The 16,252-nt window shown below is 38.8% G+C and overlaps 1 protein-coding gene across 8 annotated transcripts in view; it reads left to right on the plus strand.

Moving 5' to 3' along the window:
- lca5 (lebercilin LCA5) overlaps positions 1-16,252 on the plus strand; it is a 107,830-nt gene that overhangs the window by 71,341 nt on the left and 20,237 nt on the right. For 6 of the 8 annotated variants that reach the window (XM_069887407.1, XM_069887412.1, XM_069887411.1 and 3 more), the window contains 2 exons: positions 6,704-6,829; positions 9,583-9,736. In XM_069887407.1, the coding sequence (XP_069743508.1) occupies positions 6,704-6,829; positions 9,583-9,736 (280 nt within the window). The remainder of the gene's footprint in view (positions 1-6,703; positions 6,830-9,582; positions 9,737-16,252) is intronic. The other 2 variants (XM_069887414.1, XM_069887413.1) reach the window with 1 other exon arrangement.

Raw genomic sequence — 16,252 nt, forward strand, 5'->3', positions numbered from 1 at the left:
TAATGGAATACATAACCAAATTAAAAGGAAGAGGCTATTAAATTTACCGAAAAAAGAAAAAATAGATATAGCATTTGTGCAGGAAACTCATCTAACTGAAATGGAACATAACAAATTAAAGAGAGACGAGGACACGTAGCGGCAGTATCATATAATTCAAAAGCTAGAGGTGTAGCTATATTGATTAATAAAAATGTACCAATGAAAATAGAGGAGGAAATAATAGATCTAGCAGGGAGGTATGTAATGATAAAGTGTCAGATATATTCAGAATTTTGAAATTTGCTCAATATATATGCACCTAATGAGGAGGATCAAAAGTTTATGCAAGATATTTTTTTGAAGATTGTAGATACACAAGGAAATATATTGATAGGAGGGGATTTTAACTTTAATTTGGATCCAATGTTGGATTCTTTGGCTTGGCTTCGCGGACGAAGATTTATGGAGGGGGTAAAAAGTTCACGTCAGCTGCAGACTCGTTTGTGGCTGACAAGTCCGATGCGGGACAGGCAGACACGATTGCAGCGGTTGCAGGGGAAAATTGGTTGGTTGGGGATGGGTGTTGGGTTTTTCCTCCTTTGCCTTTTGTCAGTGAGGTAGGCTCTGCGGTCTTCTTCAAAGGAGGTTGCTGCCCGCCAAACTGTGAGGCGCCAAGATGCACGGTTTGAGGCGATATCAGCCCACTGGCGGTGGTCAATGTGGCAGGCACCAAGAGATTTCTTTAGGCAAAAGACTAGTAAAAAGAATAAAGTGGCCAAATTTATGGTTAAATCAATGCAGGAAATGAAACTGAAGGATTATGGAGGAGGCAGCACCCAAGAGAGAAGGAATACTCATATTATTCAAGTAGGCATAAAACATACTCAAGGATTGATATGTTTTTGTTGTCAGCCCATACTCAAGGGAGTGTTAGGAAAACTGAATATAAAGCTAGATTACTATCTGATCATTCACCCCTGTTATTAGCAATAGAACTGGAGGACATCCTACCAAGAACATAAAGATGGAGGTTAAACTCCATGCTACTTAAAAGGCAGGAATTGAGAGTTTATTGAATGCCAAATTAAAACATATTTTGAAATAAATACAGAATCAGTGAAAGACAAATTTATATTATGGGACGCAATGAAAGCCTTCATTAGAGGCCAGATAATAAGTTATGCACTAAGATGAAAAAGGATTACAATCGGGAAATAGAGCAGTTGGGAAGGGAGATGGTAAGTACAGAAAAGGAACTAGTAAAAAGGGATGATATAACAAAAAGGAGAGAATTGACGGACAAAAAAATAAATAAACATTACAAACGTACAAGGTGGAGAAGAACATAATGAAAATAAAGCAAAAGTATTACGAACTAGGAGAAAAAACATATAAAATATTAGCCTGGCAACTTAAAACAGAGTAAGCTAAAAAAAAACTGTATTGGCATCAAGGAAAAAGGACAAACAAATTACATATAACCCAATAGAGATTAATGAGAACTTTAAGGAATTTTATGAACAATTATACCAAACTGAGAATGAGGGGAAAGATGATAAAGTAGAAGAGTTTTTTGCTAAAATTGAACTGCCGAAGTTGCAAGAAGAGGAACAAAACCAACTGATAAAACCATTTGAAATAGAGGAACTACAGGATATATTAAAAAAGCTGCTGAACAATAAAACGTTTGGAGAGGATGGATTCCCAATGGAATTCTATAAAACATTTAGAGTTATTAATTCCTCTTCTCCTGAAAGTAATGAACCAGATAGAAGAAGCACAAAACTTACCAGATTATTACAGATAATTACAGTAATACCAAAGATGGGGAAGGATCCATTAACACCAGCATCATATAGTCCAATAGCTCTACTAAACTCAGATTATAAGATAATAGCAAAATTACTAGCAAACAGATTGGCCGACTGTGTACCAAAAATAGTAAAACAAGATCAAACTGGATTTATTAAGAAAAGACAAACACCAGATAATGTCTGTAAACTTATTAATCTAATTCATGCAGTTCAAGGAAATAAGAAACCAACAGTGGCTGTTGCTTTAGACACAGAAAAAGCCTTTGACAGAGTAGAATGGAATTATTTATTTAAAGTATTAGAGGTTCAATCTACCAGAAAAATATATTAATTGGATTAAAGCATTATATAATGGACCATTGGCGAAGGTAACAGTAAATGGATATGTATTGAACCAATTTAAATTAAGTAGATCAACTAGACTGGGATGTCCATTATCCCCCTCAATGTTTGCTTTAGCAATAGAACCATTTGCAGAACTTATAAGAACAGATAATAAAATAAAAGGGATAAAAATAAAGGAGGAGGAGTAAAAAATCAATTTATTTGCAGATGACATCATAGTATACTTAACAGAACCAGAAATATCAATAAAAGAATTACATAAGAAATTGAAGGAGTATAGAGAAATATCAAGATCAACACAAATAAAAGTGAAGTGATGCCAATGAGTAACGCGGATTATACAGAATTTAAAAAAGAATCACAATTTAAATGGCAAACACAAACAATCTGATACCTAGGTATTAGGTTAGATAATAACTTAAGCCACCTGTACAAACTAAATTATCAGCCACTAATAAAGAAATTGCAGGAAGACTTAGAACATTGGAAAGAATTACTGCTAACGTTGATAGGGAGGGTAAATTGCATCAAAATGAATGTCTTCCCAAGGATTCCATATTTATTTCAATCGTTACCAATTCCCTTAACAGAGAAATTCTTTGATGAACTAAAGAGAATAATAAGGAAATTCTTGTGGAAAGGGGGGGAAACCGAGGATAGCGTTAGATAAATGAACAGAGGTACAACCAAGGTGGTTTGCAGTTACAAAACTTTAAAAATTATTATAGAGCAGCACAATTAAGGTATTTATCAGATTTTTTTTACCAGACAAGGGAAAAACCAGACTGGACTAAGATAGAACTAGATAAAATAGGGGAGAAGGTACTGGAACATATACTTTATAAGTGGGATGAAAAGCTGGTGCAATATAAAAGCTCACCAGTACTGAACCATTTACTCAATATATGGAAGAAGATCCACTTAGGAAGGAAAAAAACCAATGACCAAATACCAAAATTACTATTGACGCAAAATCCGCTAATCCCTTTTACAATAAATAATCTTTTCTTTCGAGAATGGGAGAGAAAAGGAATCAAAAGAATAGAAAATTGTTTTTTGGGAAATAATTTATTAACATTTGAACAGTTGAAGTACAAATATGGAATAACTCATGGTACAATAACTCATGCATATCATCAATTGAAAGCTTATTTAAAGGATAAATTGGGAAACAGCTTGAGATTACCAGAAGGAAGCAGCTTTGAATATGTGATTATAGACACAATGATAATTAAAAGATTTATAACGAACATGTACATTAAGATGCAAGATAAGGAAAATGATGAAATAAGCTATAAACCCAAACAAAAGTGGGAAAAGGATTTAAACATAAAGATAAAAAGTGAAACATGGGAAAAGTTATGTTCTGGAACTATGAAGAATATAATAAACACAAGGGTTACGCGTGATACAATATAATTGGTTACACAGGTTATATATCACGCCCCAAAAGAATGGGATCCAATATTATCAGACAGATGTTTTCGCTGTAAGAAGGAAATGGGAACAACAGTACATGCAATTTGGGCATGTGAGAAAGTGAAAATGTTTTGGGAAGATCTAAATCAGATATTAAATAAAATCACAAAAAATAACATACCAAAAAATCAAGAGATCTTTCTTCTATATAAGAAGTAAGGAATTAGGCCTCAAAGTGGATGAAGCGCAAAAAAGATTTATTATGATAGCCTTAGCTGTAGCAAAAAAATGTATAATGTCAACTTGGAAATCAGAAGAGAGTCTGAGAGTAAAGGAATGGTACATTGAAATAAATAAATGTTTTCCATTGGAAAAAAAATAACATAATTAAAAAAATAAAGTCACATTATTTGAACAAATTTGGGAACCATACATGGAACATAACAGTGAGGGCTTGCCTCGGACCTCCACCCCCTAAAACGATAAAACAAAACTACTTGATCCAGTGTTATAAAAGTAGATGACACATTTTTATTGTTTATTTTTCATTGTGTGTAGACATTGTTTAATGGTTTTATTGTATTGTATATGTTGAATATTTATTGGTTTTGGAGGCGGGAGGGAAGGTACTGGGGAACAAAAGGGCGAAAATGCCACTGTGTATATTTAATGAGAAACGTTTGTATATATTTTGGTTGATATGGTACACAGTGTGAAAAATAAAAAAAAAATATATTTTAAAAAAAAACCTCTTCCTGGCCAGCTGCCTGCTCTTGACATTTTTATCTCCAACTGCAGCGGGATATCAACTGTCTGAACTTCATCACCCCCCTCTCCTACTCCAACCTCACCTCCTCAGAAAGCTCCACCCTCCACTCTCTCTGCAACAACCCTAACTTCACTGTCAAACCTGCAGACAAGGGTGGTGCTGTTGTAATCTGGCACACTGGGCTCTACCTTGCTGAGGCCAGTCAACTGCTCTCAGACATCTCCTATCAGCCCCTCCTACAGGACCCCACCATCACCCATCAAGCCACCGTCTCCAACATCATCTCTCACCTCATCGACTCTGAACACCTCCCCCCCCCCACCCATGGCTACCAACCTCATTGTCTCCCACCCTCACAACCCCCATTTCTACCTTCTACCCAAGATACGTAAACCTAACCATCTGGGCAGACCCATAGTCTGTGCTTGCTCTTGCCCCACAGAACTAATTTCATCCTACCTTGACTCCATCTTTTCTCCCCTAGTTCAATCCCTCCCCACCTACACCCTCCATCTCCTCCAAGACTTCAGATTCCCTCATTTTCACAATGGATATCCAATCCCTTTACACCTCTATTCCCCACACAGAAGGCCTCAACATACTTCACTTTTTCCTGGACCTCAGACCTGAGCAGTCACCTCCCACCACCACCCTTCTCCGCCTGGCAGAACTTGTCCTTACCCTTAACAATTTTTCATTTAACTCATCCCACCACCTCCAAATTAAAGTAGTAGCTTGGGTACCCACATGGGTCCCAGCTATTCCTGCCTGTTTGTGGGTTTTGTGGAGCAAAACATGCTACAAGCCTACACAGGCAAGAGCCCCCTTGAACTTTTCCTCCGGTACGTCGACAATTACATTGGGGCAGCCTCATACACCCACGAGGAGCTCGACAATTTTATCAATTTCACGGCCAATTTCCACCCAGACCTCAAACTCACCTAGTCCATCTCTGATGACACTCCCCTTTCTGGATCTCTCTGACATTTATTACAAACCCTCTAACTCCCACAACTACCTGGACTACTCATCCTTCCACCCTGTCCCCTGCAAGGACTCCATCCCCTTCTCTCAATTTCTCCGACTTTGGCGCATCTGCTCCCAAGATGAGGTTTTCCAGTCCAGAGCCTCTGAAATGTCTTCCTTCCACAAATGTGGCTCCCCTCCACCACTATTAACTCGGCCCTCACCCACATCTCCTCCATTCCCCATTCATCTGCCCTAGTTCCCCCGCCCCTAGAAACTATCACAGAATCCCCCTCGTCCTCAGCTACCTCCCCACCAGCCTCTGCATCCAACACATTATCTGCCAGAATTTCTGGTATTTACTACAGGACCCCACCACCTGACACATTTTTCCTTCTTCTATTCCATAGGGACCGCTCCCTCCATGACTCCCTTGTGCACTCTTCTCTCCCCACCCATTGCCCCCTCCCCCTGGCACCTTCCTCTGTGGTCGTAGGAGGTGTAATACCTGCACCCACACCTCCTCTCACCACGGTCTGAGGTCCAAAACAGACCTTTTAGGTGAAGCAACACTTCACCTGTGCCTCCAAATAACTCATTTACTGCATTTGGTGCATCCTCTGTGACCTTCTCTACGTCGGAGAGACTGGTCGCAGATTAGGAGATTGCTTTTCCCAGCATCTCCTCTCTATCTGCAATAAAAGCGATCTTTCCGTAGCCAACCATTTCAATTCTGAGTCACACTCTCAAGCTCACATGTCTGTCCATGGCCTTTCACACGACCTCAGACCCTGACCACCCGCAGATTGGAGGAACAACATCTCATTTTTTTTGTCTGGGAACCCTCAAACCCCTGGGCATGAACACTGCATTCCACTAATAAGCTTGCTTTTCCCCCCTCCCCCCTCCCTTAACTAGTTATTCCAGTTCTTATTTCCTTTCTCTCTCCACCTAGCCTAGACTCCTCCCCCACTCTTGCAGTGTTTCCCCCCCTACCCCCCCTCTCCACCTATCATCTCCCATCCCCTCCTTTTGTTCGAACATCTCTCATGTTCCCCCCCCATTCCTTGATGAAGGGCTCAAGCCCAAAATGTTGTGGTATCGCTTCACCTTTGTTATATAAAGGCACTGTTTGACCTGCTGAGTTTCTCCAGCAATTGTGTGTTTTTTCACTTAACCACGAGTTCAACAGAATCCTGTGTTTTACCTCCACAACTGTGAATAATTTTTAAAAAATGTTCAGGATATTTCAGTGCTTATAATTTAGTATGGTCAGAGTTTGATTTGGACTTTGGCAGAATTCACATAACTAAGCTTGCAAGAATTTTACTAAGGCCTTTATAACGTGATTAGGCAAAATTCTGAGTTTCTTTAAACTTTATTATGCAAGACATTCTTACTCCAACAGATTTCCTCACTTGCAAATGGCTTAATCAGAAATTTGGAGAATTCTGAAGAAATTGGTTCAGAAAATTTCCAAAGCAAGGCCAAATTCAAATTTGGGTTCATATTCAGTGTTTTTTTTAAAATCAAGGTATATTAAATATTTGATTTAGACAAAATATTTTGGATTAAAATGTTTGGTTGATTTATCGGACTAGGTGTTATAATCCCTGACATTTCAGTATTGGTTAGATTAATCCTCTCACATAGAGGTAGAATGGTTGGTTGCCTCAATTACAATAATGGAGGATAACCACTAGGGAATATATTATCTGATATTGGACACATCTACAGTTGTATTCCCTGTTATCATTGGGTGTTTCAGCCTTTTAAACATGACACCCTCTGCCAAGGCAGAGGCTGATCAGTGTGTTCTATATTCGTTTCTCCTCATGGTCATTTGTATCCCAAATAGGATCCCTCCTTTTCAACCAGAGTCAGCGACTGCCCATTTCAGATAAGTCAGAGAGGGATTTAATTGCCTTTCTGAGGGCTGGCCCTGTGATCATAGATTTGGTAACGAATCCTCTACTTCAACTGGGTGCACCCTCACTTTCCAGCTTCGCTCTTCTGTTTCTAAGGCAAGATTAATATAATGTATGGTCTTCTGTTCTTGTGCCACATCTATGATACCCTCCCAAGAAACCATCAGCTCAATAATGAAGACAATTTGCAGAGAGCTGGACCAGAGTACCAGATCTGGACTCAGGTTGGTGCTGGCAATTTCTGGAGGAAAAATTAGTTACTGACAGAGGTCTACAAGCAATTTCCAGTCTCTGGCTGCGTTCAGTTGGCCCATATCTTGAATTGAGGAGGAGTTGGTCCTGTTACTTGATCCCTCCCAAATGAAAGGTATTAGGCATGGGAGGGTGTTCTGGTTCTGGGTATTTGATGGCAAGGCATTCAAAATTCTTCTCTTTTCTTTGAGTTCAACTGCGAGATATCTCAGCACTTGGTTGTGTCGCCAAGTATATCGGCCTTGAGTGAAGCTGACATTGCACCCAACCAAAATGTACTTGAGGGTAGCATGAACTGTACAGAGGGGGCATGTTGGGTCCTCTCCCAACCACAGATTTAGGTTTGTGGGAGAAGGTAGGACATCATATGTAGCTCTGATGATGAGGCTAGTTCAACTTGACTCCTTATTCCACAAGTCCCTCAGTTAGTCTACTCCATTCAATGCCCTTCCATCTTGTCCATTGCCCTTATTTTGGTTGAGATATGGCTTTGGCTAACCTGGTCGCTTCTTGTTGGCACACTTCCTCCACCACCAGTTGCTGACGTTCAGATGGACTTGGTTTTCTGCCAGGTGGGTTTCTTTTTTTTTTAAAGCCAAAGCCCCCTCTACCTTGTTGTACATAGCCTACTATGTTCTGGTGTCAGAGTGTTGATTTTGCATTCCATACTGCTGTAGCCAGTGTCCAATTTAAATTTAGATATGCAGCATTTTGGCCCATGAGCCTGTGCCGCCTAATTAACTTACAACCTCTGGTATGTTTCAAATGGTGGGAGGAAACCGGAGCCCCCAGGGCACACCCCAAGGATACGTGCTTAGCCCACTGCTCTACTCATTATGCACCCATGACTGTGTGGCCGGACACAATTCTAGTGCCATCTACAAGTTTTCCGATGACACCACAGTTGTCAGCAGAATCACAAACTGTATTGAGGAAGCATTCAGGAGGGAGATAGATCGACTCATTGAATGGTGTAATGACAAAAGCCTCGCATTTAACAAAACCAAGGAGATGATTGTGGACTTCAGAAGGAAGTCAGGGGAATATGATCCAGTCCTCATTGAGGGCTCAGTAGTGGAGAGGGTCAGGAACTTCAAATTCCTGGGTCTCAACTTCTCCGAGGATCTGTACTGGAGCCTCTATGTGATTCAATCACAAAGAAGGCTCGCCAGCAGCTACACTTTGTGAGGTGTCTGAGGAGATTCGGTATGTCACCAAAATTCTCAAAAACTTCTACAGGTGTACCGTGGAGAGCATTCTGGCTGGCTTCATCACTGCCTGGTATGGAGGTGCCAACTCTCAGGACAAGAACAGACTCCAGAGAGTTGTTAACTTGGCTGTGATATCACAGGCACCAGACTTCACTCCATTGAGGACATCTACATAAGGCGATGTCTTTAAAAAAGCACCCCCTTTCCTCAAAGACCTCCACCACCCCGGCCAAACCCTCTTCTCTCTGCTACCATCGGAAAAAAGATGTATGAGCCTAAAGATGAGCACTCAGCGACACAAGGGCAGCTTCTTTCCCGCTGCCATCAGATTCTTGAATAATCAATGACCCAAAGACACTCTTACTTTTCATGCTCTATTTTAAAAAAAATTATAGTAATGTTGTAAGGTGGTTATATTATGAATGTTTACACTACGATGCCGCTGCTGCAGTAACACTGACTTTCATGACTTGTTCATGACATTAAATTCTGATTCTGATTGCCCATGTGCCAATTTTTTGCCTGTTGACAAGGCTGGGGTGGCTCCTCTTATGCACAGGTCCCAAGATTCTCTGAGCATCATCTCCTGCCTCACTTTGACACGTTTGTATTCCTCGACAAGGCTAGATAATGGCAATGACAGGATTCTATCCCCATAAAGCCCTACTCAACTATGACATAGCATGCTATTCCATTTTATTGGAATATTCTTTAACAGGTCATTCTCTCTATCTTCAGGAAACTCATTTGATAGTACTTTCTCCAGAGGCCGAGGTGAACTCAGAGAATAAGCACAAGCCTTAAAAAAAAATCAATAATTACATCAGAAACGTAATATACTGTAAAAATTCATTAGATATTTAATATTTCAATTATTGTCTTGAAAAATTCCTTAGATAAAAGAACACCATGTCAGCGAGACTCTAGAGTGGAATGAATGCCTAAGACGAGGAAAGGAGCAAACAGAACATGAGGAAGTATGTGAAGAAAAGCTCAAAAGAGAACATGAACAACACAAGTTGGAGTTAAAAGCAGAGAAACTGAGGGAAAGTAAGAGTATATGTTTATTTTATCAATATTTTGCAGTAATGTGGAACACTGTCTAGAGCCTGGCATTCAAAAAAATATTTTGTACTGTGCATCTGTGTTTTAGAATTTAAGGCATGACATTGCTTGCAAGAATATCATTTAATGCTGCTACGGTGTCATTGCTGAGACTAACTGAGTAATTGTGGCTTTCAGACTGAACACACACCAATTTGCACCATTCCCAAAATTATATGTTTTTTATTTAAACAATGTGACACAGTAGAAGGCCCTTCCAGCGCATGAAACCTGTGCAGCTCAACTACACCCAATGAACCCAATGACAATAAATTCTGATTCTGATTGGCCATGTGCCAATTTTCTGCCCGTTGACAAGGCTGGGGCGGCACCTCCTCTGCACAGGTCCCAAGATTTTTTGAGCATCATCATCTCTTGCGTCTTTGGAACATGGGAGAAAACTGGAGCACCCAGTGGAAACCCACACAGGTCATGAGGAGAACATACTCCTTACACACAGTATTGGATTTGAAACACGGTCGCTGGCGCTATAAAATATTTCACTAACCACTACACTAACCATGCCACCCAGTAAAGATTAAGTAACATCTGTAAATCATGTATTCTATTCCTGCAGTTGATAGCTTTCATAAAGAGAAATCAATGTGCTTGGATCTGTTTTCTCCTCTAATCATTCAAAACTCTGGATATCACAACCTGTCGCCTCAACATGTAGACTAACATTGTAAACCATAATCAATTGAATGAGTCATTGAGTAGGTTAATGCTTGGGTAGTGTAAAAAGTTCAGGTGTGACCATGGAAGGGAGGTAATCAGATTACAGAGGTGGCACAAAAGGGAGCCTCTTTTTAACCATTGAATGAAAAGGTAAGACTTGGGTCCTGAAATTCATTTGAGTACTAGAACATATTTATTGTTACATAATATGTATTTTTTTTAAAGGATTTTGGTAGTATTTTTGTGCATACTCTGCCCTTATTAAATGTTTTATGATGCCTACATATGTGACATCTTGTATTGCGGCTGCAAATGTAAATTTGTAGCAGTACCAGGTGCTGCTCAACTTACAATGAGGTTGCGTTCCGACAAACCCATCGTAAATTGGAAAAAAATCGCAAGACAAAAAATACCATGCCTACCATTTATTATAATTAAATTTTGAAAACCTTTATTCCACACTGCAAAAAAAAAAAAATTAATGTGAGAGAGTATGCTGTACGATACTCTTGCGCGATGCTGCCATTGCCATTATCGCAAGAGAATAGCACACCGCATATCGCAAGCATGGGAACAGATCAGAATTTGAAATTGAAAGTACGCATTCGAACCATCATAACTTTGAAAAGTCGTAAGTCGGACCAGCGTACGTAGGGGAGCACCTGTTCAGGTCTGAATGATGGCATCCAGGATGCCCCTCACCTGTTATCTTCTACCCGGTACTAATGTTCTTTTGTCTACTCAATGACAGTTTTGCTACATAAAGGACACTGTTTGATCTGCTGAGTCTCTCCAGCATTGTGTGTTTTTACTTTGTCCACTCATGATATCTTCCCCAGTCTTTCTCCAATTTCCTTCCTCCAATGTGCCCCCAAGAAACCTGTTAAATCCTGGGCACATTCCAATTTTCTCTGCTACCGTCTTACATCGTCTACAGCAACCTACCTTCCGGGTAATATTTACCTTCCCTCTATAATCTTCCTTCAAGTTGAGCGATTGCATAGAAAAGATCAAATCTATATTTTGGATAACAGAACTAGGAAATGAGCTATACAGTTGTACAGAATGTCGGTGGGCTTTTCATGCCAACTCATTCATGCCAACTAAGGTGTTTTCCTGAGCTAGTCCTAATTGCCTGTTTTTGACTTGTATCCCTTGAAACCTTTCCATTCTACTTGTCTAAATATCTTTGTTGCTTTTGGTTCTACAATAAATACATTGGATATTCATTTTCCAAACTTGAAAGGAGATAACTGAGAGATAAGAAAGGTAATATAATAAATTTAAAATGGACGAAATTAGTTCAAAGTAGTAAAGGAAAATAGGACAGACAATGGTAGGTTCCTCACACAGAGTGATCAGTACATGCAATGGATTTCCAGATGGAGTGTAAGAGATGAGAATCCTGCAATAGTTTAAAAATTAATTGGATGGTGCTTCAGGATTCTTGGACTCGTGGATCAACCTCATACAAAATTAAAATAATAGATTAGAGCACTTTAATCTCTCTTGTTCTTCCTTTTTAGGACAGTGGTAGTTCCTTTCACTGTTTTAAGCCAGTTCTAACAGTAATTAACAGTGAAGGCTTCTTTAATAGATCATCCTTTTGTTCTCATTGTGAAAGAAAAAACATTTAATTCACACTACATCCAGAATCATTCATAGCCAGTGAGTGATTTACTCTAGGAACGTAGTCATTTTTACCATGTAAAGAAATGTGGCAGCTAATTTATGCATGGGATGGTTCCAAAATATGCAAATGAATGGCTAATTCACTATCTCTTAGAGTTGTTAGTTTAGAGAAGAACATTGGCAAGAGTAGTTAAAACTTGCACTGCAGATGGAAAATACCAAAAGGTGTTTTTTTGTAAACTCCCAACTTATGATCATTTGGTGCTTTTATGGTACCCACAGACTGACTTTTGCCATAACCTTTTCATCTTGATTTGCATTAATGAAAATGTTATAATTTGATGATAGAGAGTAATGATATGAATGTAGTCTGCATTTTGCATTTAATATTTTTATTTCAGTTGATGGTTGCACTAGCATAACACCCGTATTCTTTGAATCTTTCTGTCCAGTTTTGATGGCAATGAGTGCTATTCTGCCTATAATGTTATATCCAAGTCATTATTTTCACGAGGCAGGAATGTAGATAACCAAAAGTAATTTTTGTGATTATATGGCATTTTTCACCCTCTTTGAACTTTGTGGTGACAAACTTAAGAGGAAGCTTTCTGGCTTTTTTTTGTCTCGTGTCAATATTAAAATTTTCACTTTCAATCAATCATGAAATTAATATCTGATTTAGTTGGTGATTGATTGCTTTTCGAAAGTACAAAATAAATAAATCCACCAGCAGCTTCCTTTTAATTCAAAAGATATTGTTAAAAATGGGTATGAGGGTAAGAGAAATATCCCATCTTGGGTCATTGCTTGCATCTTTTAAAACAAAATTGCTCCATCGTAAAGATTTCAATGATTGATATTCTTTTACAGGAGGCCGCTTCTCCACACGAGCTGTTTATCTGAGTTGTCACTTTTGCTGCTATTCTGAATATAAAAATAGTGATTAAAACAAAATCTGCTTGCATAACCATGTTGCATAATACACAGCATGCATGTGCAAGTATTTGTGATACTTTAAAATTTAAATTTATAAAAATAGGAGTGGCTGACAACCTAGTTAAGTGGCTGGATAGCTGCTACGATAAAGGTCAAGCTGGATACTGAAGGGGGGGAAATTGCCAGGGTAGGTGCAGCTATTTTTCTAGGTGGGGGTTGGGGTGGTGGGTAGAGGGGCTGGGGGAAGGATGTTTTCTGGCTCTTCAAAAACTGTTGATATGAGTCAATATGGCATAATGGGAGTCCATTTTGCCTATAGAGCCCTTGCCATATTTATTTTTGAACAAAATTCTCTACATTCCCCATCTGTGTTTCAAAGGTCCTGCATTTATCTCCAAGTATTATGCTTCCTATTGAAATGATTAATTACCTTTGCTTCCATCGTGAGCGGCATCTTCCAGGTTATGAGAACTAGATGTGTTTTTTTTAAATCATCACCTCTTATGCATTTCTTGCACAAAGCCTTTAATCAGTGCCCCACCTCCCTTGTCTATGTACCATCAGCTCAAAGAAGCAGCATCAATTGCTTTTTAAATCTCAATGGAGGGTCGTGGCCTGAACCATAGACTTGACATTTCTATCCATGAATGCTGCATGACTGGCTGAGATCTTCCAGCTTCTCATTGTTTGCTTAGGATTTTTTTTGTATGAAACTTCTTACTTCTTGTTGAAAATGTTCAAATCAGCTAATCTTTATACTTACAATTTCCAAAGGGCATTCACTCCAATACATCTTGCTGAATTACATTGCAATTTTTCTGTTGCCTAACTACAATTATACTCCATAACCATTTATCTGCAGTTTATTTTTAAACATTGCTGATAACAAGGATTGAATACCTTTACTTCATGCATCAATCAAGTGTAATCCCTATCTTTAAATCATTATATTTATGGTTTGTTAAAAGCATGAGTCATCCTGTAGCAGTTGCACTTCTAAATAAGATGTTTTTGCAGCACTGTTGAAAGGCCTGGGTTCACTGCTGAGGCCATGTCTGAGAATATTATTTTGAAGTATAGGGAGCCTAAAAAAAACATTTAGTACCATTCACCTGATTCTATGAATAACCTTCAGTGCCCTCCAAAATGTTTGGGATAGACACTTTCTTTCCTTTATTTGCCCCTGTGCTCTACAGTTTTCCATTTGTAGTCAAACAATTCACATGTAATTAAAGTGCACATTCCAGATTTTATTCAAGGTTATTTGTCTACATTTTGGTTTCACCATGTAGAAATTACAGCACTTTTTATACATAGTCCTCTCATTTCAGGGCATCATAATGTTTGGGACATTTGGTTTCACAGGTGTTTGTGATTACTCATTGGTGCAGTTATAGGAGACCTAAGCTTGCTTCTAAGGTTTTGATCACTTTTGGAGTCTATAATTCCCAGTTTTCACCATGAGGACCAGAGTTGTGCCAATGAAAGTCAAAGAAGCCATTGTGAGGTTGGAAAACAAAAAATAAAGCAGTAAGAGGCATCGCCCAAAGATTAGGATGACCAAAATCAACAATTTGGAACATCATTAAGAAGAAAGAGTGTCCTGGTGAGCTAAGTGATCACAAAGGGACTAGTATTCCAAGAAAAATCCCCAAACATATGTCTGATAGATTAGAAATACTCTTCAGGAGGCAGGTGTGGACATATCAATGACTACTGCCTGCCTAAGACTTCATGAAAATATAAAAACTACATTGCAAGATGTAAACCACTAGTTAGTCACAGAAAGTTTGCCAAGAAATATTTGAAAGAACCTGAAGAATTCTGTAAAAAGGACTTGTGGACAGATGAGACCAAGATTAATCTGCATCAGAGTGATGGCAAGAGCAAAGTGTGGAGGCATAAAGGAAGCCCAAGATCCAAAGCAGACCAGCTTTCCCATGGTTTGGATCTTGCAGTGTAGCAAGATTTTATTCATGAATTCTTCTGCGGACAGTAGTCATTGACACATCCACACCTGCCTCCTGAAGAGTGTTTCTGGTCTGTCGGATATACATTTGGGGATTTTTATTTTAATTATGAGAATTCTTCAGTCATCAGCAATGGACGTCTTCATTGGAAAACCAGTCTCTTTGTGATCATTTTACTCACCAGTACGCTTTCTTCTTAATGATGTTCCAAACTGTTTATTTTGGTAATCCTAAGGTTTGGGCGATGTCTCTTACTGTATAAAAGGTCCTCTAATTTCTACATGGTCAAACCTAAATATCTATAAAAATCATTGAATAAAATCTGGAATATGTACTTTAATTACATGTGAATTGTCTGATTACAATTTGAAAACTGGAGCGCGGGCAAACAAAGGAAAAAAGTATCTTTCTCCCAAACATTGTTGAGGGAAGTATATTATTCTATAATGTTAAGCAAAATTAGATTACAATAATTTGAATTAAGATATGTCAATTCACTTACCTTGCTCAGAATGTTTTTGTGCTTGAGATAAAACATTTGATCTATTCTTGTCTTTCCAAGTGTTTTTAAAGGCACTTTCAGAACTTGACAAAATAGGAGACTGATCAAAGAGGTGAGGGCCCATAGATTGTGGGGAAGATGGTTAATTGGATCCAAAATTGGCTTGAGAGGAGAAGGAGGATGGGGGTAGATGGCCGATTTTATGATTGACTGCTTGTTCCACAAGGATTAATGCTAGTACCCTCGCTCTTAGTAACAAATATGAATGACTTGAAAGAATGATAATTATGTTCACAGATGATGCAAAGATTGATGAAGTTGTTGATCTGGCCCATCAAGCCTTCTCTGCCATTCGATAAGATCATGACTGATCTGATCATTGACTCAACTCCACCTACCTGCCTTTTCTTCATATCTCTTAATTCCTTTTTTATGTAAAAAATCTATATAACTGAACCTTGAATATGTTTAATGAAGGAGCCTCAACTGCTTCTCTAGGTGGAGAATTCCACAGATTCACTACTCTCTGGGAAACCGTTTTTACATCTACTCCACTGAATTCTGAGGCTGTGTCCACTAGTTCTGATCTCACCTACCAGTGAAAACAATTTTCCTGTCATATCTATCCCATTCATGATTTTATATGTTGTTATAAGATCTCCTCTCATTCTTCTGAATTCAAATGATTATAATTCCAGGCAATATAGATCCTTCTTGTACGTCAACCCCCTCATTTCCGGGATC

Source organism: Narcine bancroftii, chromosome 6 (assembly GCF_036971445.1).
Source record: "Narcine bancroftii isolate sNarBan1 chromosome 6, sNarBan1.hap1, whole genome shotgun sequence".
NCBI lineage: Eukaryota > Metazoa > Chordata > Chondrichthyes > Torpediniformes > Narcinidae > Narcine > Narcine bancroftii.